Source organism: Spermophilus citellus, assembly GCF_964194105.1.
Source record: "Spermophilus citellus genome assembly, chromosome: 1".
NCBI lineage: Eukaryota > Metazoa > Chordata > Mammalia > Rodentia > Sciuridae > Spermophilus > Spermophilus citellus.
The window spans coordinates 270,451,008-270,477,865 of record NC_138182.1 but is presented as its reverse complement, the minus strand read 5'-3'; the positions used below and the strand labels follow the sequence as shown (position 1 = coordinate 270,477,865).

At 39.8% G+C, this 26,858-nt stretch overlaps 1 protein-coding gene across 1 annotated transcript in view; it reads right to left on the bottom strand.

Annotated features, from left to right (window-relative positions):
• OSMR (oncostatin M receptor) overlaps nucleotides 1-26,858 on the bottom strand; it is a 65,137-nt gene that overhangs the window by 28,911 nt on the left and 9,368 nt on the right. The window contains 6 exon segments of the mRNA XM_081310858.1: nucleotides 4,293-4,444; nucleotides 5,113-5,248; nucleotides 6,467-6,742; nucleotides 7,450-7,621; nucleotides 13,350-13,522; nucleotides 21,356-21,441. Of these exon segments, the coding sequence (XP_081166984.1) occupies nucleotides 4,293-4,444; nucleotides 5,113-5,248; nucleotides 6,467-6,742; nucleotides 7,450-7,621; nucleotides 13,350-13,522; nucleotides 21,356-21,428 (982 nt within the window). The 5' untranslated portion in view covers nucleotides 21,429-21,441.

Below are 26,858 nucleotides of genomic sequence, written 5' to 3'. Positions count from 1 at the left end.
TGCTTTGAACCTGAAGTGAGGCAGAACATGGTGGCAGAAGGGCATGGCAGAGAAAAGTGGTTCAGATCATGACAGCCAGGAAGGAGGGGGTTGGTGAGCATCCAGAGGGAAGATAGAGTCCCCAAGGGAAGGGGTTGGTGAGCATCCAGAGAGATGATAGAGTCCCCAAGGTCATGTCCCTAGTGACTTCTTCCCTCCAGACACGCTCTACCTGTCTATAGTTTCCATGACCTCCCAGAGGTCCATTCAAATTATTAATCCATCAAGTGGATTAATCCACTGAGGGAGCTTAAAACCCTCATGATCTATTTGTTTCCTAAAAGCCTCACCTCTGATCATTGCTTCTTTGGGGACCATACCTTCAAAATATGAGACTTTTAGGGACATTCCAGATCTAAAGCATGACAAGTGGTATTAGAACAAATAGACTGAGAACTTTAAATAAGCAACATAAATATTTTTTAAAGATATAGGAAGTCTCATACAAATGGTATAGCAATTTTAAAATATAAGTTTTATAATATCCTCAAAATTCTTAAGACAAAATTTACCGTTATTATAAGGAGAAATGATTCTATAAACAGTGGGTAATTTTAGTAAATACTTCCCAATCATTGGTAGACTGATTAGCAAAACTCAAGGATATAAAAGATCTGAACAACACAACTAACACATCTCATAGATCCACAGAATAATTATAATTCATGCATGCTAGATTGATGCCTGAAATTCTGCACTTCCACAAAGATCCCAGGTGACAGACACTTCAATCCACAGACCATATGCTGACGGCAAGGTATAAGACCACAAAACAAAGCTCAACAGTTCAATGAACCTGCATTACATAGACAGCTTTACTGACCACAGTGAAATATGTTAGAAATTAATAATGAAGAGACAAACATTCTTCTATTAGTAAAATTTAAAACACATAATTCATGGATTATAGACGGTATCATATATAGCTCATTATAATAAAGGAATTCCAGTGCCAACATTTACTGGATTATTTTAGACGATAAAATTGATATTTCAATGGAGATTTATGTCTTTAAGCATTGTATTTGTGAACCAGTATCCAACTTACGAAAATAAAAAGAACATCAGAATAAATCCAAGGAAGCAAAAGAAAACAGATACTGAAAATAAAAGCAGAAATTCAATTAGCTGGGCTGGGGATGTGGCTCAAGCGGTAGCGTGCTCGCCTGGCATGTGCAGGGTGCTGGGTTTGATCCTCAGTACCACATAAAAATAAAATAAAGATGTTGTGCCCACCGAAAACTAAAAAATAAATATTAAAAAATTCTCTCTCTCTCTAAAAAAAAAAAAGAAAAAAGAAATTCAATTAGCAAAGAAAGATACAATTAAAAGAATATTTTAAAGCCAAATTTGTTTGTTTGTTTTTTGGGGAAAAATCCCAAATACTTAAACTTCTAGCAGATTGAGAAATGAGAGCAAGGGCATGGGCAAACCCCACCTTGTAAGGAAAAGAGGATGTAACCATGGGTAATGCAAGAGCCAGTGAGATAACAGACAATTTCAAAACAGACCAAAAGACTTGGAAAAAGTGATGCAATATATTAAAGAACAATATAACTCAGATTTAGAAAAGTCATAACTGAGGGACAACTCAAAAAAGAAATAAATACAAAAATTTTAAAAATGAATTAGAAATGAAAACTAAACTGGGAGAAGGCCCAAGAGCAAATGAACACAACCGATCATTCCTTTGAGTAGAGAGAAGGTAAAAGAAGACAACTTTTAATAATCTAAATTAAATGAAGAGATAAAAAATAATTCAAGAGAGAGTGGCACATATTGAAGATTGAAAAGAAGGCCTAATAAGTGGAAACTAGCAATTTCTGAGAAAGAAAACCAAAAGAAGGAAACTGACTGACTAGGGTCTGTCCTTTACCCTTTGCCTGACGTTTATTGCCTGTCAACATGGGTAGAGAGTTTAGCAAACACAAAACAACAACAAAAACAACAAAACCCTATAATTCAAATACTTTCAAAATATTTGTAGCTACACACAGAAGGAACATATCATGTTACCAAAAATATCAACCTAGAATAGCCAACATCAAGACAAACCATAATGAAATTACTGAATTTTAAAGAGAAAAAAAATCCTTTGGGCATTTAGGTAACAAGATCACATTGCTTCTAATGGAAAATAAACAGATTGCCATGACCATGCGGCTTTTGTCTGCATTGCTATATGCCAGGAGAAAATGGAGAAGTGCAGTTTATGACACTCAAGGGAGAAAATGCAAGCTAAAGGATTTTGTATTCACTCAAACTGACTTTTAAATACAAAGACCAGAGTCAAACTTTGCCTGACATTCAAGAATTCACTGGACTCTTGCTCCCATAAGCATGAACTTCAAATAACCAAACTGAATAGATGAGCATTTGCATAAGAACTGGTGGTGGAACATTAAGAATACATAGTTACTTATAGACCAAGAAGATTCAGCAAAGGTTAGAAGAGAGGTGGATCTAATATGTAATATCTATAATGCTTTGATGGGGGAGATAGAGTAGAGTAAAATTACTGGATTTTAAAGAAAATAAACAACTATTTTTTTAAAATGGAGGGGTTTCCCAATTTAAAAAAAAATCAAAATTATAGGAAAGAAAATGAGGAGATTAAATGTTTAAAACGGTTTAAATTGTTTTTAGAAATTGTTTTCATGGTCGTAGCACAAAAACCATGCAGGAAGTAATTTGGGGGAAGATTTTTAAACCTTATGTACAGACATTAACAAAGGCCAAAATAAATGTAAAAATATACCATCTCCATGCATAGGAAGATGTAATAACATAAAGAGAGTGATCCAGGTTACATTTGTAAGTTAATCATAAAACTAATGAAAAAATCAACAGGGTTTTTATAGACTTTGATGTCTCAATTCTCAGATTTATATAGAAGAATACAGCACCAAGAATCATGAGGATATATTTGGCCAAGAAGAGGAAAGGAATTTACCTTAAGTTGAGACTCATCTGAAATTTAAGAAATTCAATGTTATATCTCTACCTTATTTAATATACAAAAATCAGTTCCACATGGATTTAATTGAAAAAAAATCAGGGATTTAATTTAAAAAACAATTTAAAAATTCTTAGTAAAGCATTATAGGTGACTAGACTTCTGATCAAAGGACAGGAAAGGATTTCTTTAAAATATTTTGAGATAACTATGTGAAAATTGAGAGCTTTTATCTATCAATAGGCATGTATAAGATAATGAAAAGGTACAAACTGGAGAAGATATTAGTAATATATAGGAACAAAAAGCATCAGCATCAAGAATATACAGATAACTTGTCAATTAAAGCATAAACAATGTATAGAAAAGTAACAAACAGCATGAATAAATATTTTTATAAAAGAGAAAGCAGATGTGTTCAAAACATAGGAAGAGATACTCAGCCCTAAGAATGTGTAGATTGAAACCATCATCACTACTATTTTATACCCATTCAGTTGGCAAAAATGAAAAGCAAGAATAACCAATGTGAAGAGATATGTGCATCCCTAAGATGGTTCCATTGGGACAATTTCTTTGGAAATAATTTGATATTATCTCATATAAGGTGAACATTCAGATACTCTATACCTCTGCCAATTCTATCCTTAGGTACATTACTCAAGAAAAACATTTGCATATGTATACTAAAACACGTGTGTTAAATGCTCATTAACTAAAATGGTACTCAAAAGTAAAAACCTGGAGACAACTTGAAATCCATCCAAAGAAATAAGTGAATAAAAGATTGTATATTTACATGAATGCTATATTGTAGTAAATGGATGGACTAGGAACACTCAACAATATGAGCAAATCTTAGCCATTTAATAGTCTATAAAAAGCAGTTACTAGATTCTTACACACAGATTGACATCCTTCATATACATTAAAACCAAACAAAATTGAATTATTTTTAGAATTAAATAAAAAATAAGAATACACACAAACACAATTTAAACAAAAATAATCTTGGTGGAAGGAGACTGGTAGGGAGGCAGTGAAATAGATCATGAAATAAGTTTATGTCAGAGTCCTGGTTTTTAAGTTGGTTAGTAAGCTACTAGGTGCTTAAAACATTATCCAAATGAACAATAGGGGTGCATGCATCTTCAAGGGTAAGTGTGGCATGAACAGCGGGTATAAATTATAACTTTCACTTAGGCTGTGTATTAGGCAAAAACCCTACATCACATTTACTCAATCGTAAAGTCAGGTATGTTGGTGGCCACAGTTGCTGTAACAAATCTATTCTCACCTCGATGACTCAGGTTAAAAATAATATTAACACTTCTCTTCCTTAAGTTATTTGCTGTTGTGAGCGTGAAATTATACATTTCTTGTGAATCTTCAGTTATTTTCCAATCGCACGAGTCATTGTGTTTGCAACTTTGTTTTTTCCCAGAAAATCTTCAAAACAAAACAAAACAACAATTAAAGGGTTTACTCCTTTTTCAAAGCAAATGTCTCTCCCTGTCCCTTGGGAGTGACTTTCAAACAATATTCCACATATTGGCATTGATCCCTCACTAAGATACCAGTAATGAAAACACCGTTTCTATGTATTTGCTATATTTGATTAAATGTATTAATGAATTGCTGATTCATTCAGAGGGGAGAATATCAATCAGCTTTGTGTGTGTGCTACTGGTGATTTAAGCCAGGGATGCTCTACCACTGAGCTACATTTTTTTATCCTCTTGCCTTGGCTTCCAGAGTAGCTGGGGTTATAGGTGTGCACTACCATGCGCAACTCAATCAATTAAATTTAAGTAGTCTTAAAAAGTTGGAAAATGAGATAGAGACAGATCATCAGATGGGATTACTTTCACATAAAGATATACTATGAACTATTTTTCTTATTTCTATGGTACATATTTTTGAAGAAAAAGAAACCCCTCAGGTAGAGAGTACGATACACCTGTGATCACTTAAAGATTTTCTCCTGACCCTGGCAGGTAATTTGGAAACATTTGTATCAACTTTCTAACATTTTGTATATAACATCTAAGTGTAGCTTGTTGTCACCTACATCACAAACAAGGAAGAATCTGTCAATACAACTAGAGCTAACTTACGATTCAAATAAAGTGTAGCTTTGGGAATGTTGTATATTCCAATCCAAGCCAGTGTCCACCCCAGGATACCAAGTACATTTCAAGGTCTCGAAGTCCTGAGTTTCACAAGAAAAGTTCTTGGGTTCCTCAAGTACTTCTACCCGAACAAAGAAAATAAACAGATGAAAGACCTAATGAAACACTTTTATTGAAAGACAGATTAAATGGAAAGCTCTGGTCGGGATCTGAAGCCATAGGGTTACTCAGAACAATGAAGAAAACTCAGAGTGGAAGTCCACATATCAATAGCCCAATAAAGTCACATCACAGGCACCTCATCATTCCGAAGCCCCCTCTTCTGTGATTTTCTGGAGTATCATGGTAATGGGTGGTCAGTGTTATGCAAGAGGTCGGCACCAAGTCCATTTGAGAGGATGTGTCCCCAGTGCCTGTTTGGTGTTTCGTTTTGGGTGATGTGACTTACAGAAAGCCCAGAAGATGCTAGTAAGTCAGACTCTGTGACCTGGATAAACTTAACAGCTGGGAGCTGAGTGTCCCCAAAATGGCAAAGCACCTTTCGGATGCTGGAGCCACTGCTGTTCCCAGTGTCCACATTAAGGCACACAGATAATCCCAAGAGACTGGAATTATCCACTTTGACAATAGAAGGAGGAAGAGAGCTGTCACAGATATTGTCCTACAGTCCAAGAAAATGAGGCACTTAAGACAAAGCACAGGAGGCCACTGAGTGGGCACACAGAGACCTGCAGAAATGGCAACATGTCCCCACTCTACTGATATAGCCCCAGAATCAACTTTCCCCACAATTTAGAACAAGAATGGCCACCATTTGTTGAAATTTTGGTATATGCCACCAGTGCGTTGAGGCCTGGCACTGCCCATGGTCATAAACCCCCCAACCACCATCACCCCCATACTAGAAAACTTGGCCAAGAGCACAGGCCCAGCCAGGGCACGATTTGGACACACGTCTTCTGGGCCACCACCCTGACTGTGTTGTTGTGGTCAGATGATCTGCAGCCCCCTCCTCCCTCCATGGTCCTGAGATAACTGATTCCACTCCAGCTGAGGCAGAGTCGGCTATTTCCTTAGTAGTCTAGGTCATGACCTGAGCTTTCTCTCTTTTAGGCCTGTCAGTTTCTAGGAATAAAATTGTTTATATGGGAAAGGAAACAACAGGAAATCCTGGAAACATTGCTTTGGAATTCCATTTTCAGAATCTCTCCTAGAAGACTTGGGAAACAAAAGGAAACTAAGATCATTCACGGAAATGTTATACTTGTTTTCTGGTAAAGGAGAGTCAGTGCACTCCACAGAAAATGAGAATAGGGGGAAACAAAATTTGTACACTTACTTGACACAAAGAAAGTGGTGCCATTTTGAATGTCTGTTTGGTTCACTTCACAAAAGAAATTTGTCCCTGATCTCTTAAAAAAAGAAACATTATTCAACTTGAATGCAGAAGCGTTTGGATCAAGTTGTTCTCCATGAATCAGTTCATTATGCAAGTAGCAGGTTATGTTATTGTGATTAATCCCAGAAATATAACAGATAGTGATACTGGAGCCTTCTTCTACCAGTTTATTTTTAGGAAATACTAACAATGTACTTGGTCCAGGATAATCTTGAACTGCAAGACAAAAAAGTTTGGTTAGAATCTCATTTAGAACTTGAGACAAACCCCTCCTACCTCACCCTCAGAAGATGGCTTTAGCTATTTTCATTTCCTGGGGAAAATAGAAGTCTAAATTTCTACACCAAACCAATATCCTTTGGTTCATATAAGGCAACGCTTTCACCATGGCTCCTATTGTCACGCTAAAACCACCATTGTTGCCTTTATTGCCAAAGATGGCACATTACCAGTGCCACTGCCAACTCCTGTATTATTGCCATTTTTAAGTGAACATAATAGCTCTATAGAGAGCAGCCATGTGGGAGGCCCAGAGTCGAGTGTATCTGCATCTTAACTCATGCTATTCTTGCTACCTTAAAACAACGGGGTGGGAAGATTGGCTTATATTAGAACTAAAAGCAAGGTTGTAAAGTTTGCTGTGAAGAGACATATATCTGAGGTTTTGTTGATGTTGCTTTAGCTTTATTTTTTTATTTTTATTTATTTATTTATTTTTTGTACCAGGGATTAAATCAGGGGCACTTGACAACTGAGCCATTTCCCTAGCCCTATTTTGTATTTTGGGTCTCACTGAGTTGCTTACTGCCTACCATTGCTGAAGCTGACTTTGAACTCATGATCATACTGCCTGAGTCTCCCAAGCCTCTGGGATTACAGGCATGCGCCACTATGCCCAGCTCAAAAACCACCTCACTTCTTACCATGAACTTCCTCCCATGAGCTCCAGTTGCTCCAGATACTCAGTTTGGGGAACTTGGCATCGTCCACCATACTCTGTATTCTTACAAAATGTGTTGCACATTCCAAAGGGAGTTCAGATTCCCAGCTCCAGTGCAGAACTTGGTCCCACTTCACTGTGGTGCTATAATTCCCCTGAAAGTAAAGGAAATATTTGGAATCATATAGCCATCCTGTTCTGAAAAAGAGCTCAACCTGACTTACCCCAAAGCACAAACTTTTTTTTATTAGTCATTCTTAATAGTACATATATTTCTCCTGATTATAAAAGTATTACATATTCAGTGTAGAAAAGCTGAAAAAGAGGAGAAAATATAAAGAAAGTATTCCATAATGCCACTGGACCAAGATTCTCACAACTAACATAATAGACTATGTCCCTTCGTTTTTTCCTATGTATTTATAAATGTAAGTATTTACCAAAATGATGTTTAGGTATTGTTTCTTTCTTTTTAACATAAGAAAGAATTTATCCTATATAATAAGATAATTCTTGAAAATTTTTCAGTGGCATTGAATGGATATAAGCACTGTTTATTTAATAATTACCCACTGTTGGATATTCATATTTTATAATAACATATTATTTCATGTAAAAGTAAAATTCTAAATTTTTCAACTGAAATGCTGTAAAGGATATTCTGGTAATGCATCTTTATATTTTATCTACAATAATTTTCTTGGGATAAAATCTTACAGGTGGTCTTACTAGGTTAAATTATATAAACATATTTAAGGTTCCTAATAGTTGGTGTTCAAATGCCAAAGCACAAACTTATACCCCATTACAACTCCACCACATGTACAAATGAAGTCTGTCCCCAATCCGTCAATCTCCCTGACTCCGATGCTTCAGCAGTGGGAAACTGGCCTCCTGCCTCTTGAAAACTCAGCTCTCAATCCCTGTGGCTTTCCAACTCCAGGGGACCATGTGAAGCAAGTGGAGAGGAAACAGAAGTCACTCAAGTCTTGGGGAGAAGATTAGCGACAGAAGGTGTTCTTAGAGCCAGTTAGAGAACCTGCAAAGAAGATTCCTGAAAACTAGAGAATTGAGTCATTTTTTTTTGTCATTGAGTTGTTTTTAAGTATTCATTTTTAACCAGGATTAGATTATATTGGCCAAATCTCAGTAGAAAGAACAGTCCTTCATGGCACCCTAGAAGTTTCATTGTCTCCAGAAGTCAACAGATAGCTCTCCATGTCACCCTTGATTTTCTCTGTCTTTCAGATATGGTGGATGTGTGGACCAATAACCCCAAGATGAACTTCATCTGTCAGAATCTTTGTTCCTAGAGATGTCAATCACATAGAATGTCTTACACTGTTCTTTGAGAAGCTTGTCCAGGTTGAACTGTAACTTGGTCTTTTGGCTCAGCCTTTGGTCTTAATCTTTCCAAGACATTGGCGTCTCTGTTCTCAAGTTCAACAGCTCCAATGGCTCCATTACATCTTATCCTGCCATTCAAGGTCGTCTACAAACAGGATCCACCAATCTCTCTCTCTCCCCCTCTCTCTCTCTCTCTCTCTCTCTCTCTCTCTCTCTCTCTCTCTCTCTCTCTCTCTCTCTCTCATCTTCTCTCTGGAACCATATTCCAACATATCTGGGATATGCTTTGTTCCTTGACACCTCGGTGTTTGCTCTTTGTTCATGCAGTGTTTCTGGTTTAGTTTACCCTACTTCCCTCTACATTAGGAATCAGTGTCATTCTTGACTTCCAGATCATGCCCTATCTCCTTGATGAGATTTTCTTTTTCCAGTGGTGCTGGGCATGGAACCCAGAGCCTTGCTCATGCTAAGCAAGCATTCTACTACTGGGTTACACCTTTCTTGCTCTTTCTTCTTAATTCCTCCAACCTCCACTTCCTTGAAGCTCTCAAGAAAATTGTGTTTGGGTCTTGGTATTGATTTGTGACTCTAGGATGGTCCTGAAACAGCAGGGACTATGCTTCCTTATTGTTTGTGAACCCCATAGCTTTAAGCACTCGTTCTTCTCAGTGTACCTCTCTCATGACTTCTGCTTTCTGCTCCCACAGCTGGGGATAGAAGCAATACATACTTTGCATTTCCTTGGGGAACCTGAATCTGCATCTGCACCCACATATCTAAGGGAAAATAAGTATCAATGGACAGGCTGGGGTGACCTGCATTTCACACACCACCCGGAGGCAGCAGCTGGGACTTTCTCCCACTTATGCCTGTACCTTTTTCAAGTGGCTAAGTGTAAACCAGGTCTGTGGCAGAACAGTCTGGAATCAGAACAAACACCCTGGCCCACTCAGTGGCACTGAATTGTATACTGCTTTTTTACTCTGTAACAAACTGTGATTTTTTAAATGCTTATTTCACCTTATTGAATGATTTTATTCTTAGATCGTAAGATACGTTTTTAATATAAAAGCAAATATAGGAAGAAAGAGAGAGAAAAAAAAGAAAGAAAGAAAAGAACTTTAAAGAATTATGTTAATGATAACAATAGTCCTTTAAATGTCAACAAGTCACAGACTGGATTTTACCTCCTGCAACTCCCTCAAATTCAGCCCCTTCTCTTGTCCCTCGCCCAGCCCTGAAGCCCACTCCTCCCAGCTACTTCCCCTGCTTCTCCTGTTCTCCTAAATTGTTCTCCACTGTGCGGTTGAGTGGGCTTTTAAAAAACTCAAATCAGATCTTGCCACTGCCCTTATTTTTATTGCTCTTGGATAAGAAGCAAAACCTGAGTGTCTCCCATGGCTCTGTGCAGTGAGGCCCCAGTCCCACCTGTCCCGGCCTGTCCCCACATGGTCAGAGCTCCCACACAGCACCCTGAATCCAGGCCTGGCAGTTCTCCAGCCACCATCCCACTTTAAGGCCTCTGATCCCACCCATCAGCTTTTCCCAGAGAGTCTTTCTCCATATTCCCCACTAAATTACTTCCAGATCTCTTTCATATTTTGGCTCAAACAACCCTACATCCAAGTTGCAGGAGGTCAACCCCAATCCCATGGTGCCTGTCAATGACCTGCACACACACCCCACATTTAGAACAGTCTATTTGTATGTTCATCCCCTTTTCTCTGCTGGCATGCTCAGCACCGATATGCCCCACCTTGCACAATGCTCTACCTGGACCCAGAGTTTATAAATACTGTGTAATGAGTGATTTAGTTACATCATTAATTTTCAGTGTTGTTTCTCCAAGAGACTTTGTGTGGATTGTTTGTCATCTCAACTTGTGCTTTGTGGTCTTTATAGACTTGTAAGTAAAGGATAAAACAATCCTTGGATACAGAAATTCAGTGATTTTTTTTTAATTGTCAAGAACCTTTATTTGATTTATTTATATGCAGTGCTGGGAATCAAACACAGTTCCGAGAATCAAACACATGCCAAGCAAGCGTTCCACCACTGACCTATATCCCCAGCCCCAATGCAGTGATTTGTAAAAAATATGATGGCTGGATGTTGTGATGCATGTGTGAATTCCCAGTGACTTGAGAGGCTGAGGCAGGAGGATCACAAGTTCAAGACCAGACTGGACAACTGGGCAGACTGGGTATAATGACCTGCCTTTGGGCCACTTTTATTCATTGAAGGGGCAAGTTTAATTTGGCACTGGGTACCATTAGTAATGGGTAGACACACATTGACACAGAAGTCTAACTGAGGTCCCTGATTCATTGCTGAAGCATGAGCTCTATCCCTGACTCACACTCTGGGCCTCCTTCCCAGCGTAAGCTGTCACTCTGCCTATTCCTGCTGTTGACAAAATCACATGGCAACTGGCTGGAAGGGAAGGGCAGAACATTGGCCCAGGGCAGGGTGATGTGTGAGTCTGCCAGCAGGGCTCTGCATGGCCAGCACTGTCCAGGAGGTGGCCCTGGTCCTGCTCTAAGCACCTGGATCAAGATGCCTTTCTTCTGTCTCATTTGGGAACACCGTGGTCTGAAACAGTGCTCCTCTCAGCATGAGTGAGGATGCTCTGTCAGGCCTGTGTTGTGGAATCTGCCGTAAGGGGAGGAGAATACTGTCCATACAGAGGCAGCCTCTCTCGCTTGGTTGGCTTTCTAACTCTTCTATCACTGAGGAAGAATCCTATGTCTTACTTCAACTTGAGGCATGAGAGAGTCAGACAAAAGCTTCTCATGGCAACATCTCTTCTGTTATCCACTGATGGCCCGGGGATGTGGCTGTGTCCCCTGTTGGGTAGACACATGAGGATACCACCCTGTCTCTGTCACCTTGAGGGACACAGCAAATCTCTCTGGACTGTGACTTTCTCCTCTGTGGTCATCAGGCTGGGCTGGGTGTCGTGAGAACAACAGAACAGACAAGGAAAATCTTGTCTTAAAGATCTTGAATCCTAATAAGTTAGAGAAGTTGGTTCCACAAGCTGCTCTACCTTGCAAAGAGACTACGCATGAATCTAACGTGAAAACAGACATGAAAAACTGCTGTGGGGGAAAAAGGGGGGATCCAGTTGGCTGACACTACAACTGACATGACAACAGATAGGAACTGTCCTTTAGAAAAGTACAGCAAAAGATACACTTGCTTTATGGTTAATGTTATTATTGTTAATAGCAATAAGGGCTAGTTTTTAAAAATTCCTCCAGGACTCCCCCCAGATTTCTTTTTCTTGGACCATTTTTAGCCTAAATAAGACCCTTGTTCAATGTTTTTCCAGCCCAAATCAACAACCAGTTTATCCATTAAAACCACACACACACACACACACACAAAAAAAAAAACAGACTTGAATGTGAGGGGAGTGGTGGGAAGGTGAGCTGATGGTGGAAGTGGACAGCTACACAGCATTACCATTGTTTAAATCAGCATACTAAACAACTCTCATTGGAGGAAATTGACTTTGGAGTGGTCGGTTATAGACGGGGTATGAGTCCTGTGAGGATTTTACTTATCATAGGCTACTTGCTTGGATGTCAAATACAATAATGGAGAAAGAAAGCAGCTGAAGCAGTGGTAACCTCTGGGCTTTACTAAAGGAACTAACATCCTGGATCCCTGCACCCAAGGTTTCCTCTGCCTGAGAGAAGGTGGACCTCTACTGGGCTAAGGAAGGTCCGAAGCAGTCTTGTGCTTCCAGGGAAAATCTCAGGTTGCTTCAACAAGAGAACATCCCACTGTCCTTAAACCTCCCATGATAATAGCAGACCCTTCTGTTATTAAGGTTTCCCAGAGCAGAAATGGTACTGGGAAGAAACCACCCATGTGTCCCAAGGCACTAGAAGTGTCAGGCACAACAGACATGATCCTAATTTGAACCACGATGAGTGAAAATCTACTCCAAATAATCCAAAGAGAAAAGGAGTGAAATTAAGATTTTCTTAACTTAATTTTTTTGGTAGAAAATCCACACGGAAGGAGACAAAGAACACTAAGTTATTTTCCAACTGGGCCCATGGAGAACCTCTTTGCTGGCTCGAACATGAAGCACTGCTAACTTACTTTTCCTTGCATTTCAACATGGTAACGAAAGTGACAGGAAGTGACAGGAAGCCACACTGGCAAGAAAAATGTTACCAAAATAAAACATTCATGAAAATCTGTGGTGGACAGAGAAGAAAAAAGGGAAGAGAGATGAATGATCTTCATGGATCTTAGGAATCTAGTACTCACAAGAATGGGCCTAATAGCCTTCTTACAGGAAAGAACAGAACTGGGAAAATAATCTGTTTTCATAAAACATCCCATCAAACCAAAGTGGCCATTGTTACTTTGTCCTGGATATTCTCTGAACCAAAAACACAGAAATGCAACTGTTTAGAAAAACTGGAGCTGTTATTGTGTTTGCAGACTTTGTAGATGTTATAAGGATAAATCATGGAAGGATATTAAAAATATTGAGCCCCCAAGAAAAATACTTACCACCCAGATGACATTGGATGGTCTAATTCTACTGATCTCCATCTGAAATACCATTTTCAATTCCTGATGATAAGGAAGTCCGTGGACATTCCATTGTAACTGCAAACACTGACATGCAGAATTGGTGAAGACTTTAAGTGATTCAGGAGTCAATGATAAATATTCAGCCAAGACTGAAAATACAAAGAAAGGTACAAAATGACATTTAACAGCAGCATGGTGAATAATCATAGATAGTTAAACTGTTCCATATCACCATTGTTTGGTCTTGAAAAATATTCCTCACTTGCGCATCCTAGAATCAGGTACCTTGGAAAGTTGGGAAGAAATTTAGAAACCACTTAGCAGAGGAAGAAATTAAGATTTCGATGAATGAAATAACTTGCTTAGCTGTACACAGCAAGTTAATAAACTAGTAAACAGACAAAACAAGAGAATCTAAATTGGACAATCTAATTGGTTTGAAATTCATAACAGGGCTAAATAAAGAAAGAGAATATGCTGCTATAAACTTCATATTTCCAGAATTAAAATGTTTACAAAAAAGCTATAAAGTGGATGCATAGCCTATCTCTAGACATGGACCCTTGCATTTTGGTGTATTGAACTTAAAAGCCCTCTAGAAAGAATTTACTGAACTCTTTGGATGAGACCAGCAGTATATGAGGCACTTGGTATGAAACAAAATACTTATCATATGGTTCCTAGCTTACAGGAAGAACTTAGGTGGAAAGAAAAGACAAATTAACATGAAAGATTAGACACTATAGTTTAGGGTAGTTGGTAGTATGATAGAGTTTGTAAAAAAAAAAAAAATAGGAAATTTAGGCCTGGGATATAACCTAGTGGTATAGTGCTTGCCTACTATTTGTGAGGCCCTGGGTTTGATCCCCAGCATAGAATTTAAAAAAAAAAATCAAATTTGAATGGATTTGTGGAGGTCATTAACCTTGGGAAGCGGCCCAATAGTTCTCAAACTGACTGTCTTTAAACCATTATTGGCACCACTGCCAGTGACCACTCTGGTACCAGAGAGAAGATGAGCCCTGAGTGAGTTAAGTTGCTGCTCATTCTTAGAGGAGCAAAACATGGCTTTCCACTCAAGAGGAGGGCATGCCATATAGATTTGAAAAGAATTGTGTGTTGCTGGTTCAACTATTTCAATTGTTGGACTGAAAGGATCTGAGGTAAGCTGGGAATGGTGGGAAGGAATTGAAAAGATAAAGACTTGACAAAATCAGCTGGTGTCTGATCACCGATGGTATAACAGGTACCACCTGCTAGGCATTCATTTTTCTAGAACCTTAAGAATTTGCTCTAGTGAAATGAAATGCTCTGGCATGTAGTTTAAAAGGCAAGAGAGGGACTGGGGAGGGGATAGCTCAGTGGTTGAATATGTGCTCAGCATGAGGAAGGCTCTGAGTTTAATTCTCAGCATCCGCTCCCTTAAAAATAAACCGAGGAGAATGTCTCTTTGTACAACAACAATGGACACTATCTCCAATACTGAAGAGAGTCCCCAAATTTTTGTGATATGCTTTTTAAAAAAAAAAAAACTGAAAAGGAAACACAACAACACGATTGAACATGTACTATTTTCCAGGCACAGCGCTACTGCTTTATATTATGTGGTCTCATGTAATACTGTAAAACTGTAAGGTAGGAACTTTTTTAAAATTTTGTTTTTGTTTTGAGGTACTGGTAATTGAACCCAGGAGGGCTCTACTGCTGAATTACACCTCCAGCACTTTTTTTTTTTTTTTTTTTTTTTTTTTGAGACAGGGTTTTGCTAAGTCATGCAGGCTGGCCTTGAACTTGTGATCCTCTTGCCTCAGCCTCCCAAGTCACTCGGATTACTGGCATGTGCCCCTGCACCCAGCTGACAATACTAAGAAAACTGAAGCTCCATGAAGTTGAACAACTGCAAAAAATTTATATGGAATTTAAACCGTGATCAGTTTAATGCCGAAAACCTGTGCTGCCCTTTGCTCTACTGTCCCCCAACAGTCAAGACAGGAAAATTTGTCCCATCAAAGGTCTCAGGGTTTGGAATGTCCGAGAGGGATACTTCATGGCTCCACCAATGTCCTGCCACACTCAGGAAACAGATGGCAGGATGGGGCTCTGGATGGAGCCAGATAAGCTGAGGAGCTGAGACAAGAAGGAAGCTCCTTCATTGACTGGTCCACTTGGCACAAAGCTTCAGATCCAGACAAGGAATTACCATCAGAATGTGGAAGAAAACTCCAGACAAGAGATTCTAGGGAAGTAAAATTAATAAGAATAACCATAAAACGAAGGACACTAGCCATCAACAGCTACTTTCACAGAAAGTAACCCATCCCTTGTGACATTTTGTAAAGGTGAGGAGATGGGGAGGGTGGGAGTGCTCAAGGTGGACTCCGAAATCCTGGATTTGGCAGTGAGTCCTAGAAGTGATATTAAAAGCATGAACAACAGAAGAAAAGCATACAAATTGACCTACCTTAAAATTTAAAAAAAAAAATTGTGCATCAAAGGGCATTATCAAGAAAGTAAAAGGGTGACTTACATATGGGAGAAAATAATTGCAAATAACATATTTGCTTAGGTTCTAGCATCTATACAATATAAACAACCCTTAGAAATCAGCAACAAAAAGATTAAGAATTTAGTTTAAAAATGCGCATAAGACATGAATGGTCAGTTCTCCAAAGAAGATACACAAATTGCCAACAAGCTCATGAAAATATGCTCAGCATCATTATCATGAAGGCATCAAAACCACAGGGAAATACCATTTCACACCCACAGAATGGTTTGAAGAAGAAGAAGAAAGTGGAAATAACAACTGTTGGCAGAAAATGTGGAGAAATTTGCAACCCTTGTACATTGCTGGTGGGAATGTAAAATGGCTCATCATTATGGGAAAGCTTTTTGCCAGGTCTTCAGAAAATTAAGAGAGAATTATAGTGTGATTCAGCAATTCCAATCTTAGGACTATATTCCAAAGAATTAAAAGTAGGGATTCAAACAAATACTTGTCTGTGGATGTTTGTAGTAGCATCATCAATAACAGCCAAAAGGTAGAAATAAATCAAAGGTGCATCAGTGGATGGATGAATGAATAAACTGGATCATGTCCATACAAAGACTCCCATTCATAGGAAGGAAAATGAATAATGCTACAAATTAGATGAAATTCAAAAAAACATGCTAAGTGTAGGAAGCTAGTCACAAAAGGTTATAGATTGTATGATTCCACTTACATGCAATATCCAGAATACATAAATCCACAGAGAAGAAAGAAAACTGGTAGTTTCCAAGGGCTGGGGAGAGAGGAGTCAGTAACTGTTTCATAGGGTTTCCTTTTGAGGTAACGGATTTGTGTTGAAACTATTGTGAATATATTAAATGTCAATAATTTACTCACTTTAATTATTAAATGGTTAATTTTATGTTATATGATATAACCTCAAAAATGTTAAATACACATAATCATGATAAAAATGTTGAGATACTATAGAAGTTGAGCCCCTTCCCTATAATCCCACCAACTCCATTCTCACTCTGTCACCAAGTTTAAATCATATGTTTTTCTCAAACTTTTCCATACTGCTACGGTTTGAGGATGTCCAGCAAAGGGTCTTGTATTGAAAGCTTGATATCCAGGTTGGTAATGTTAAGAAGTGGGCCAAGGACCTGAACAGACACTTCTCAGAGGAGGATATACAATCAATCAACAAGTACATGAAAAAATGCTCACCATCTCTAGCAGTCAGAGAAATGCAAATCAAAACCACCCTAAGATACCATCTCACTCCAGTAAGATTGGCAGCCATTATGAAGTCAAACAACAACAAGTGCTGGCGAGGATGTGGGGAAAAGGGTACACTTGTTCATTGTTGGTGGGACTGCAAATTGGTGCAGCCAATTTGGAAAGCAGTATGGAGATTTCTTGGAAAGCTGGGAATGGAACCACCATTTGACCCAGCTATTCCCCTTCTGGGTCTATTCCCTAAAGACCTAAAAAGAGCATGCTACAGGCACACTGCTACATCGATGTTCATAGCAGCACAATTCACAATAGCAAGACTGTGGAAGCAACCTAGATGCCCTTCAATAGACGAATGGATAAAAAAAATGTGGCATTTATACACAATGGAGTATTACTCTGCATTAAAAAATGACAAAATCATAGAATTTGGAGGGAAATGGATGGCATTAGAGCCGATTATGCTAAGTGAAGCTAGCCAATCCCTAAAAAACAAATGCCAAATGTCTTCTTTGATATAAGGAGAGTAACTAAGAACAGAGTAGGGAAGAAGAGCATGAGAAGAAGACTAACATTAAACAGGGATGAGAGGTGGGAGGGAAAGGGAGAGAGAAGGGAAATTGCAAGGAAATGGAAGGAGACCCTCAGGGTTACACAAAATTACATACAAGAGGAAGTGAGGGGAAAGGGAAAAATAATACAAGGGGGAGAAATGAATTACAGTAGAGGGGGTAGAGAGAGAAGAGGGGAGGGGAGGGGAGGGGAGGGGGGATAGTAGAGGATAGGAAAGGCAGCAGAATACAACAGTCACTAGTATGTCAATATGTAAATCAATGGAAGTGCAACTGATGTGATTCTGCAATCTGTATACGGGGTAAAAATGGGAGTTCATAACCCACTTGAATCAAAGTGTGAAATATGATATATCAAGAACTATGTAATGTTTTGAACAACCAATAAAAAAAGAAAAAAAAGAAGTGGTGAAACCTTGAAGAGGTATGGCCTTGTGGGAGGAGGTTAGGTAATTGGGGGCCCTACTCTTGGAGGGCTTTAATGTAGTTCATTGGGACCCTAGTTAGAGTGGTTCACTATAAAAGAGTGAGCCTTTTCCCTGAATCTCTTTGGTTTTCTGTCATACTATATAATCTCTCTCTCTCCACATCCACATCATGGGTCTTCCTGATCTTGGACTTTTTAGCTTCCAAACTGTAAACTAATTAAACCTCTTTTCTTAAAAAAGTACCCAGTCTCAGGTATTTTCTTTTATCAACAGAAATGGACTAATACACATATACTTCTAAAAAAATTGGATTAGGCACCCCATCTTGAATTTTTTAAAAAATAGATAAGTTATTTTTTAACTTACAAAGGAAAGTAAAACTAAAATGTTAACAGTCATTATTTCTAAATGATGAGGTTGAGTGATTTTAATTTTCTTCTTTACACATTTCTTCAAATGTTTTGGCAAATGTTGTTTGGAAATATGTATTAGTTTAAGAATCACATAAACCAACAATAAAAAAAAGGAAAAAAAAGAATCACATAATATGTTATATTTAAAACTAAATATTGTTTTAAAACACCAGGTTTGCTCTGTTATAATGGTACTTCAGAATACATCATTCTGCCATGGTTTTTCTCACGCCTTGTTTGGAGCACTGATAACGGCATGCCATAATAGGCTACCCTCTGTGTTTGTCTTCAGTAGGCTGTGACATAAATAAGGGTGTGACTAACACTTACTCAGCTCAGGGAAACAGAGACTAATACCATACCAGTATAGACATTCTGTGATTGGTTGCAGAATGAGTGGGTCAATTACCATTACAGACTTTATTTCCAAAGGCTCTAGAAAATTCTGACATGTTGCTTTTGACATACGGGAAGCTTCATAATTTCAATTATGCAACCAGCAGTACTCAGATTGTTCAGTAACGTCAATCAGAAATAATTTGGTCAAAAGAAATAAAATGCCAGGTAAAGTCTGAGAGCTAAAAGAATCATAAAAATTATTAAATCCAATCCTATTGGTTTTTCAGATGAGGGAGGTGAGGTTAAAAACCAGGAAGTGACTTTGCCAAGGTCAAACACCAGGCCAGACCCAGGGCTCCTGGTTCCCAGCTTCAGCTCTCATTGCATCACACTGGAATGTGGCCAGACTTGTGAATCAGACCTGGACTTGATTCTCCTCCTGCTTTCCCACTGCTTCCCTGGCTGGCCTGAAACTGCTTGAGGAAAGAAGCTGCAATCCATTCACAAGGTGGGATGCCATGTAGCACTGAAATAGAGTGTTATTTCTAGATGGCAATTTAGTATCAAAGTGAAGCACTCACCCAACCTGTATTCATTGTGTAACTAACCAAAACACCCCCAAGATATATATGTGTGTGTGTGTATATATATATATATATATATATATGTGTGTGTGTGTGTGTGTGTGTGTGTGTGTGTGTATATATATACACAAACATGTTAATATATGTAACTTTTATTTTATAAACTACATATGTGCATCTCTACGGAATATAGACACAGAAGTGGAGGAAAATACACCAAAATGCTGCAGTCATAATCTCTGGTGGATGGAAACATGTGCCCAGGCTTAACTGAAGAGAGTCTTTGTGCTGTCTCACTGGGAATAGCTTGGCCAGGTTATCTGAAGGAGATTCTCAGACCTGCACCTGGATGGTTGAGTGGGAACCCCACTCATTTGAGGGAAGGTTTAGTAGGTACTTGGGCAAATGTTGCAGAAATCAAAACAAGAAATCCAAACCATACAGGTGAGGATAAAGACAAGACCAGCTGACCACAGAAGTCCTGCTTGGCAGACAGAGCGGGCAGTCGAAGCGAAGCCTGACCAGTAGGAATATAGGGAAATGCAGAACTGATCTAACAAAAGAAGCTGGAAGAGTGGGCAGCAGGGCCTGCTCTGAGAGCAGAGGGTCTGAGTGGAAGGCCCAGCGTCAGTAGTGAATCAGGTAGTGAGACTTCCCTAGAGAAAAAAGCTGTGCCAAAAACCTGGGGCTGATGGCGGGGGTGGCCTGGAAAGCCTGGAGTTGGGGTGGTGGGACTGTCTCAGAATCAGGAGCACGGAGGACAAAGCATTCTCACTGGGCAGGCTCCCCACTCAGCTGGCAAATCTCAGCCTGCTCTCAAGAGAGAGAGGTCAAGGTGCTCCAAATGAGAAATCCTCTTGCCACCTCATAGCCCAGATCACAGGAGAAATCAACAGATAATCATTTTTAGGAAGTCATAAGAAGTAGTATCTCCCCTTGTGTCGTGGACTGAAAACAAATGAGATCTGAAGCATATCAGGCAGAGAACTGAGCTATTCATTATCAGAACAAAATCTGCTTTTCCCAAACAGCTTTTTATTTGGAAGTTTTAAGAAATGATGAGAAATTCTGTGCACATTCCTTAAAAGTATCATTTTCCAGGATCCACAGACAGGAATTGGGTGGGTAATTCCTAAGAGGAGAGAGCTGTACTGTCCGTTACAAAGCCAGCACAGAATAAACAGAGGAAGAGGAAATGTAAAGTCTCATAAAATAGGGATGAAAGCAATGGAAATTTAGGAACCAACAGAAACTCAAGTCAATCTCCTTTTAAACAAGTTCAAAGTCCATAAACTTTTGAGAAGTGTTGAATTCTTCTTGACCTGATTTACAAAATTGATTTATCTCAAAATACCCTCTATTGGCAAGTAGCAAATGGACAAACTTTATTTCTTTATCTATAAACAGCTTTTCAGCACTAAGTTTAATATCTTGCAGAGATTTGACTGGGTTCCTTTGATTCATGAAATTTTGTTGCTTTCACCTATATTTTACAAAGCTGACAGCTTCTGAATAAATATAGCTGAAGGACCACAGCATGTTCTGACTCAGCAGGCAGTACTGGTCTGGCACCGTCCATTTCTGTGCCCAGTAAGGTGAGAAGAAACTACTTTGGCAATGGCCTTGGTTAAATACATTGATCATGAACTTCACCCAGACTGGGTCTGGTCACAACGGTGCTAGTGACCAAGGCATTGATCAGGAAGTCAGGATTAAGGCATTGCAATGAGCCACAGGAAGAGGAAGGAAGATCAAGGCAACTGTTGCTGTGAGATACCAACACATCACTTCTTGTGAACTACACATCATCTGCAGGTAATTCCTAAAGGTGGGGGGGAAACTGCTTTTCTCCAAAACACCAGTGACCTCATCTTTTCTAAGTGACCTGTTTCCTTACTGTTCTTTCCACTTCTTACCTTCACTCTGGTAAGTTCTCCAGGTCAGCAATGCCAAGAGGAATGTTTTCTGAAAGATGGCAAAGAGAGCCATAGGTCCAGGTATCCTGAAAAAGATAAATCACCAAGAAGGGAGATTTTATTCACTTTAACAACAAGAAGACTCTTAGAGCCCATTGTGGTAGATGGTGGCATTAAAGGCTCCCATTTTCCCCCACCTTGGATCCACATTTCTTGTCAGATGACGTTGGAGCCCCCTCAACAGAGGAAGAACACACATGCCCCCATCTCATTAAACTTTTTTTTTTTTTTTTTTTTTGCCTGTACATAAGGCACAATTGATAGTGTGCCTCTTAGGCGGCTGGGCCTCCAGAGCCCTGGTGTGTTTCTGCTTGCTCCGTGTTTCTACTTTGACATGAAGAGAGCATTTCTGTGCCCTAATGAAGCCAGGAGAATGAGCGATGAAGGAAGTGGAGCAGAGTCCTCTCAGCGGCTCCAGCGGAGGCCAGCCTACACAGCCTGAAGCTGGTCATTCCCAGTCCAGAGCCAGGGACCCCAGGTGTAACAGCCATGAAAACTTATTGTTGTGTGCCACTGAGGCTTAGTGGCAATGGATAACTGATCAGTCAGTTTCTTCAATTCACTCAAATCAAGCAAAGGTTGATAAAAAGGATAAAGCATTCAACCTTTGATATCCTAGGTCTGGCTTATTTCTCTTAGCACGATGGTTTCCAATTCTATCCATTTATCAGCAAATGCCATGATTCATCCTTCTTATGGTGAGTAATACTCCACTGTGTGTGTGTGTGTGTGTGTGTGTGTGCGTGCGTGCGTATATATATATATATATATATATAAACATTTTTCTTTATCTATCATTTGTTGAAGGACACCTCAACTTACATAGCTTGGCTATTGTGAATTGTGCTGCTGTAAACATTGATGTGGCTGCATTATTGTAGTATGCTGATTTTAGATTTTTGGATACAGTGGAATGAATCTGACCTAACTTTCCTATGTACATATATGACTATACCAAAGTGAATCTCACCTTTAGGCACTAATTTTAAAACACACTCTAAGTAAATACCAGAAAGATCAGTAGACTCAAGGGAAGGGAACAGGAGGGGGGAAGACAGGAGGGAAAGGAGAAGTCTCAGAGACTGAATTAGAACAAATTATATTCCACGTTTCTTTATTATAATTGTGTCAAAACAAATCCTAATGTTTTGTATAACTAAAAATAGCCAATAAATTTTTTTTTAAAAGACCAATAAATAATTTTTAAAAGAAGGGTAAAGAAGAAAAACAGGAGTTAAATATGAAAAACAGCCTCTGATTAGGAAGAGAACAAATACCACAGTTTCAAAGGAGCTGAATTTAAATTATTTTTCTGCAGAGGAGCATTTCCATTCTTCCCTATCCCCCTTGTTAAAATTCAACCCAGGAAAAGTTAGCACATTCTATCAGGAGACAGTCAGTGTTTCATTGTTCAACATAATTTCCGGTTCTTCCTGCCTTAGAAGAGGGCTGCAAATTACAGGCCACTGAGCTTCACTGATTCATCAGGCACTTTGATCACAGGACAAACTGAGGGCATGAAGAGTGAGCCTGGATGACCTCAAAAAGGCTAATCTGGTCTTAATTTTATAATAAATGTATTAGTCAGGGGAAGCACTAAATTTCACTTTTCTTCTGCAAACTGACTCAGCAGAGTAGCATGAAACAAATCATTGTAATCCAATTTTTACCTCTGTCCAGCCACCTGGATTTCATCAAAAGCTAGAAACACAGTGAGCTAGAGCATCAATTTTTACTGCCCACTCTCTCTCTTTTTTTAAATTAGTATTTTAGAGGTAAATGAAAAAAATAATGGCAGGAAATAGGGTAAACCACACCAATAAATTACCCCAACGTGATCAAACCTCTTAGGGGTGAGTCCATCTGACACAGTAGCAAAGACCTGTAAAGCACAGGACATGCTCATGTTCCTTTAGCACTACCTCCTGCTACCTTTTAATTTTGGCAAACACATCAATTCGTAACTCCCCCAAATCTCTACTTAAAATTTTGAATAGTTCCTGGTATAAACAAATATCAAAGTCAGAGTCCAGATCAATTCAGGAGGACATAATTTCTGCTTAAAATCAAGGGGAAAGCAAAGGTAAATGCTCAGAGTAAAGACCCTGGAACCCACTGGGCAGTTCATTTTCACCTCTCTCCCATCCCACTGTCTCATCCTCCTCACATACACACCATCTGAGGAGCACAGGGGCCACCGTGGGAGGAAATTGCAGCTCATGCTTTTAAAAGCAAATGATTTGGAGGGTGAGGTGCACATTGACAGATGTTCTCTTTATGAAAGTATTATTTTAAATATTTCCCAAAGCTTGAACTTTCCCCATTAAATCAAATATCTCACATGTCACAAAAATTAAACCAGTTATAGGAGCAGAAATGCTCAACAGTACAATTCAGCCACCTACCATTTAAAGGTAAGCAGATATTAATGAATAAAAGTTGTCATGTAAGACCTGTGTAATATGAGTATTCATGGATGACTGTGGTTTAGGTGTCACAGGAGAGTCTAGGAATCTTCGGGGTAGTCTTGTCCATTGCACCATGCCCACTCTCTCTCATACCCATTGGGCTGTGAATCCCAGGCTGGCTGCAGCAGCCACTCACATTCCCTGCTCTCTCTATCATCCATCCTGACATGCACTGGGCAGGTGGCACCTGTGATGCAGTGGACACTGCCCATGAGCAAAGTGCCCACAGTAGTCCCCCTTATGTGCAGTTTCTCGTCCCTGAGTTTTAGTCACCCACAGTCAACCACGGTATGAAGACATGAAAGGGAAAATCCCGGAAATAAATAATTTATGTTTTAAATACCTTTTTAAAAATTTTTATATGTTTTAATTAGTTATACATGACAGAAGAATGCATTTATGCACTTTGATATATCATACATAGATGGGATATAATTTCTCATTTTTCTGAGTGTACATGTTGTAGAATCACATTGGTCATGCAGTCACATGTATACATACAGTAATGATATCTGTTTCATTGTACTATCCTTCCTATGCCCGTGTCTCCTCCCCTCCCTTCCCTTCACTTCCCTCTATAACTAATCTAAGGTAACTCTATTCTTTACCTTTGATTATGGTTTGTGTTACAGTTGTTCTGTTCCATTATTTCTGGTGTTAATGTCTTACAAGTTTTAATATACAAATTAAAGTTTCTCGTGGGTTGCCAGAGGCCACCCATGACCCATATGTGAACTGCGTGTGACCTAAAACACTATTGAAGCCATTAGGCAGGAAAGTCTGGTATGGGGAAATCCCAGCAGAACACTTGGTTCATGTGGCTTCTGACCTAGCTCTATCACAAGTTCAACACAACAAGGGAGATGGGATGACCTGCTGGAGCCACACAGCCTCTTGGAGATGGATGTGGCTTGTCAAAATGCCAATCAACCTGTTTACTGCAAGACCTCTGCCACACAGAGAAGCAAGCACCAAGCAAGCACCAAGCCAAGACTCCTGCCACTGAAACCTTACCCCTGCCTTTGATGTACTTACTCCCCATTAAATAAAGAATCAGGGCCATTTTTAAGTTGTCCATTTCCAACTCCTATCAGGACTGGAGGACCTATCAGGTGCTCCCCTTTCTATCTGATTTCTGGCTCTGTCTCTATTTCTTACTAATTATTTCAGACTTTTCATTTCTCAGGTGGTTCACATCTTCTGAGAAGGAACTTACCCTGGTGGGGTGCTAGTCACCCTGCAATAACAGATATGTATACACAGTATATGAAAACACTGTAGATACAGAGTTTGGTACTATCACTGGTTCAGGGGTATCCCTGGGAGTCCTGGAATGTGTTCCCTGCAGATAACCAGGAAAACTGTATTATTTCCATCAATTTGACTGGTCAACCGCCATTTTCCGTGTTTCAGGCCCCAGAGCACCTAAGGACCACAGGTAGCAGGAATACGAGTCCTAGCTGCTCTCTGAAAACCTTGCAAGATCCATCGAGTCCCTCAAAACTTGCAGAATGTGGAGGTGACAACTGGAAGAACATCCTAGAGATACCATGAAGCCCTCTTTTGGAATTACCACAGGGACAGTTGTCTGGATAACCCAGGGGCTGAGGCTATGTGAGACACTAATGGCTCCAGCCAGTTGCTTCCAAGTTAGGGAACAGCCCAACTATAAATAGTTTATAGTAAATCCTGCTCAAGCCATCCTGTTCTCAGCGTCCACATGGGACCCCGAATAAATGCAGTGAAAACCGGCAGGTGATGAAGCAATTGTGCAGAGACCCCAAGGTGGAACAGTGCGTGACAGATTCAAAGAACAGCTCAGAGTCAGTGTGGCTAGGGCAAGTAGAGAGGAGAGGGGGTAGGCTCAGCACGGGCACACCTTGGGCTTTAACTTAGGAACATGGGGACCACTGCAGGATTTTCAGCAGAAGTGTAACCTGGGCTGACACAGAAGAAAATCCTGAAAAGAGGAGACAGAAGGGGCAAGAGTGGAAGGAGGAAGAGAAGCTGGGTCCTCACAGATAGAGTCCAGGTGAGAACGGGAGAGCCTGGGCTGGGTGGGGTCAGTGAGGGTTGTGGGATTTGGAAGAGGTTCAACGATAGAGCTGACAAGACATGAGGTGGCGAGCAATGAGACACCATGAATGGCTCTGAGTATTTCAGCCAGAGCCCTTGAAGAACGGAATCACCATTGGGGTAGAGGCAGAAGGCTGTGGGAGGAACAGGCTGGGTGGTCTACAGTGAGAACTCAATTTATGACATGATTTTCTTATCGCCAAGGGAAGACAGCAAGTAGCCAGTCTGATATATACTCTGAAGAGTTCCTGGCCAGGGTATAATTCAGGTACCCTTTGGGCATAAGTATTGTTTTTAAAGCCACAATACTAGATTATCAAGATGGGATAAACATAGGAAAAAAGTTCAAACCAATACTCTGGGCCCCTCCACAACTCACACTAACCCATGCACTCGTGGGCGCGCACACCTACCCACACACCATGTCCATCAAAATAAAAATCTAGGCTTAAGCCAGGCTTTTCTGCACACTCAAGGATGAGGGTTTATGGCTGGGGCTGTGACTCAATGGTAGAGCTCCTGCCCAGCACATGTGAGGCCTTGGATTCTATCCTCAGCACTGCAAAAAAATAAAATAATCATAATTTTTTTTTAAAGGATGAGGGCTGTGTGTTTGAATGGACTGTTGGGCAAGTACCAACCTGTGGGGCTGCCAGATGCCGCTGGCTGCTGCCCACCGTCTCCTGTTCTCATTGCTGCTCAGGGCACCCCAAACTCTGGCTGGTTTTCCTCCACAGCCCTGCGGCAACACAGAACAGGCCACCCAGCCCTCTCATCCATCCAGTAGGCTTGCTCCGTCTGCAACTATCAGTGAGAGCACCACTTCCAATTTCCAGTGAAACAAACCAAGTCAGGGAAGTGAGAAGCAGCAGACTTCAGAAACAAGTCCAAACTATTTC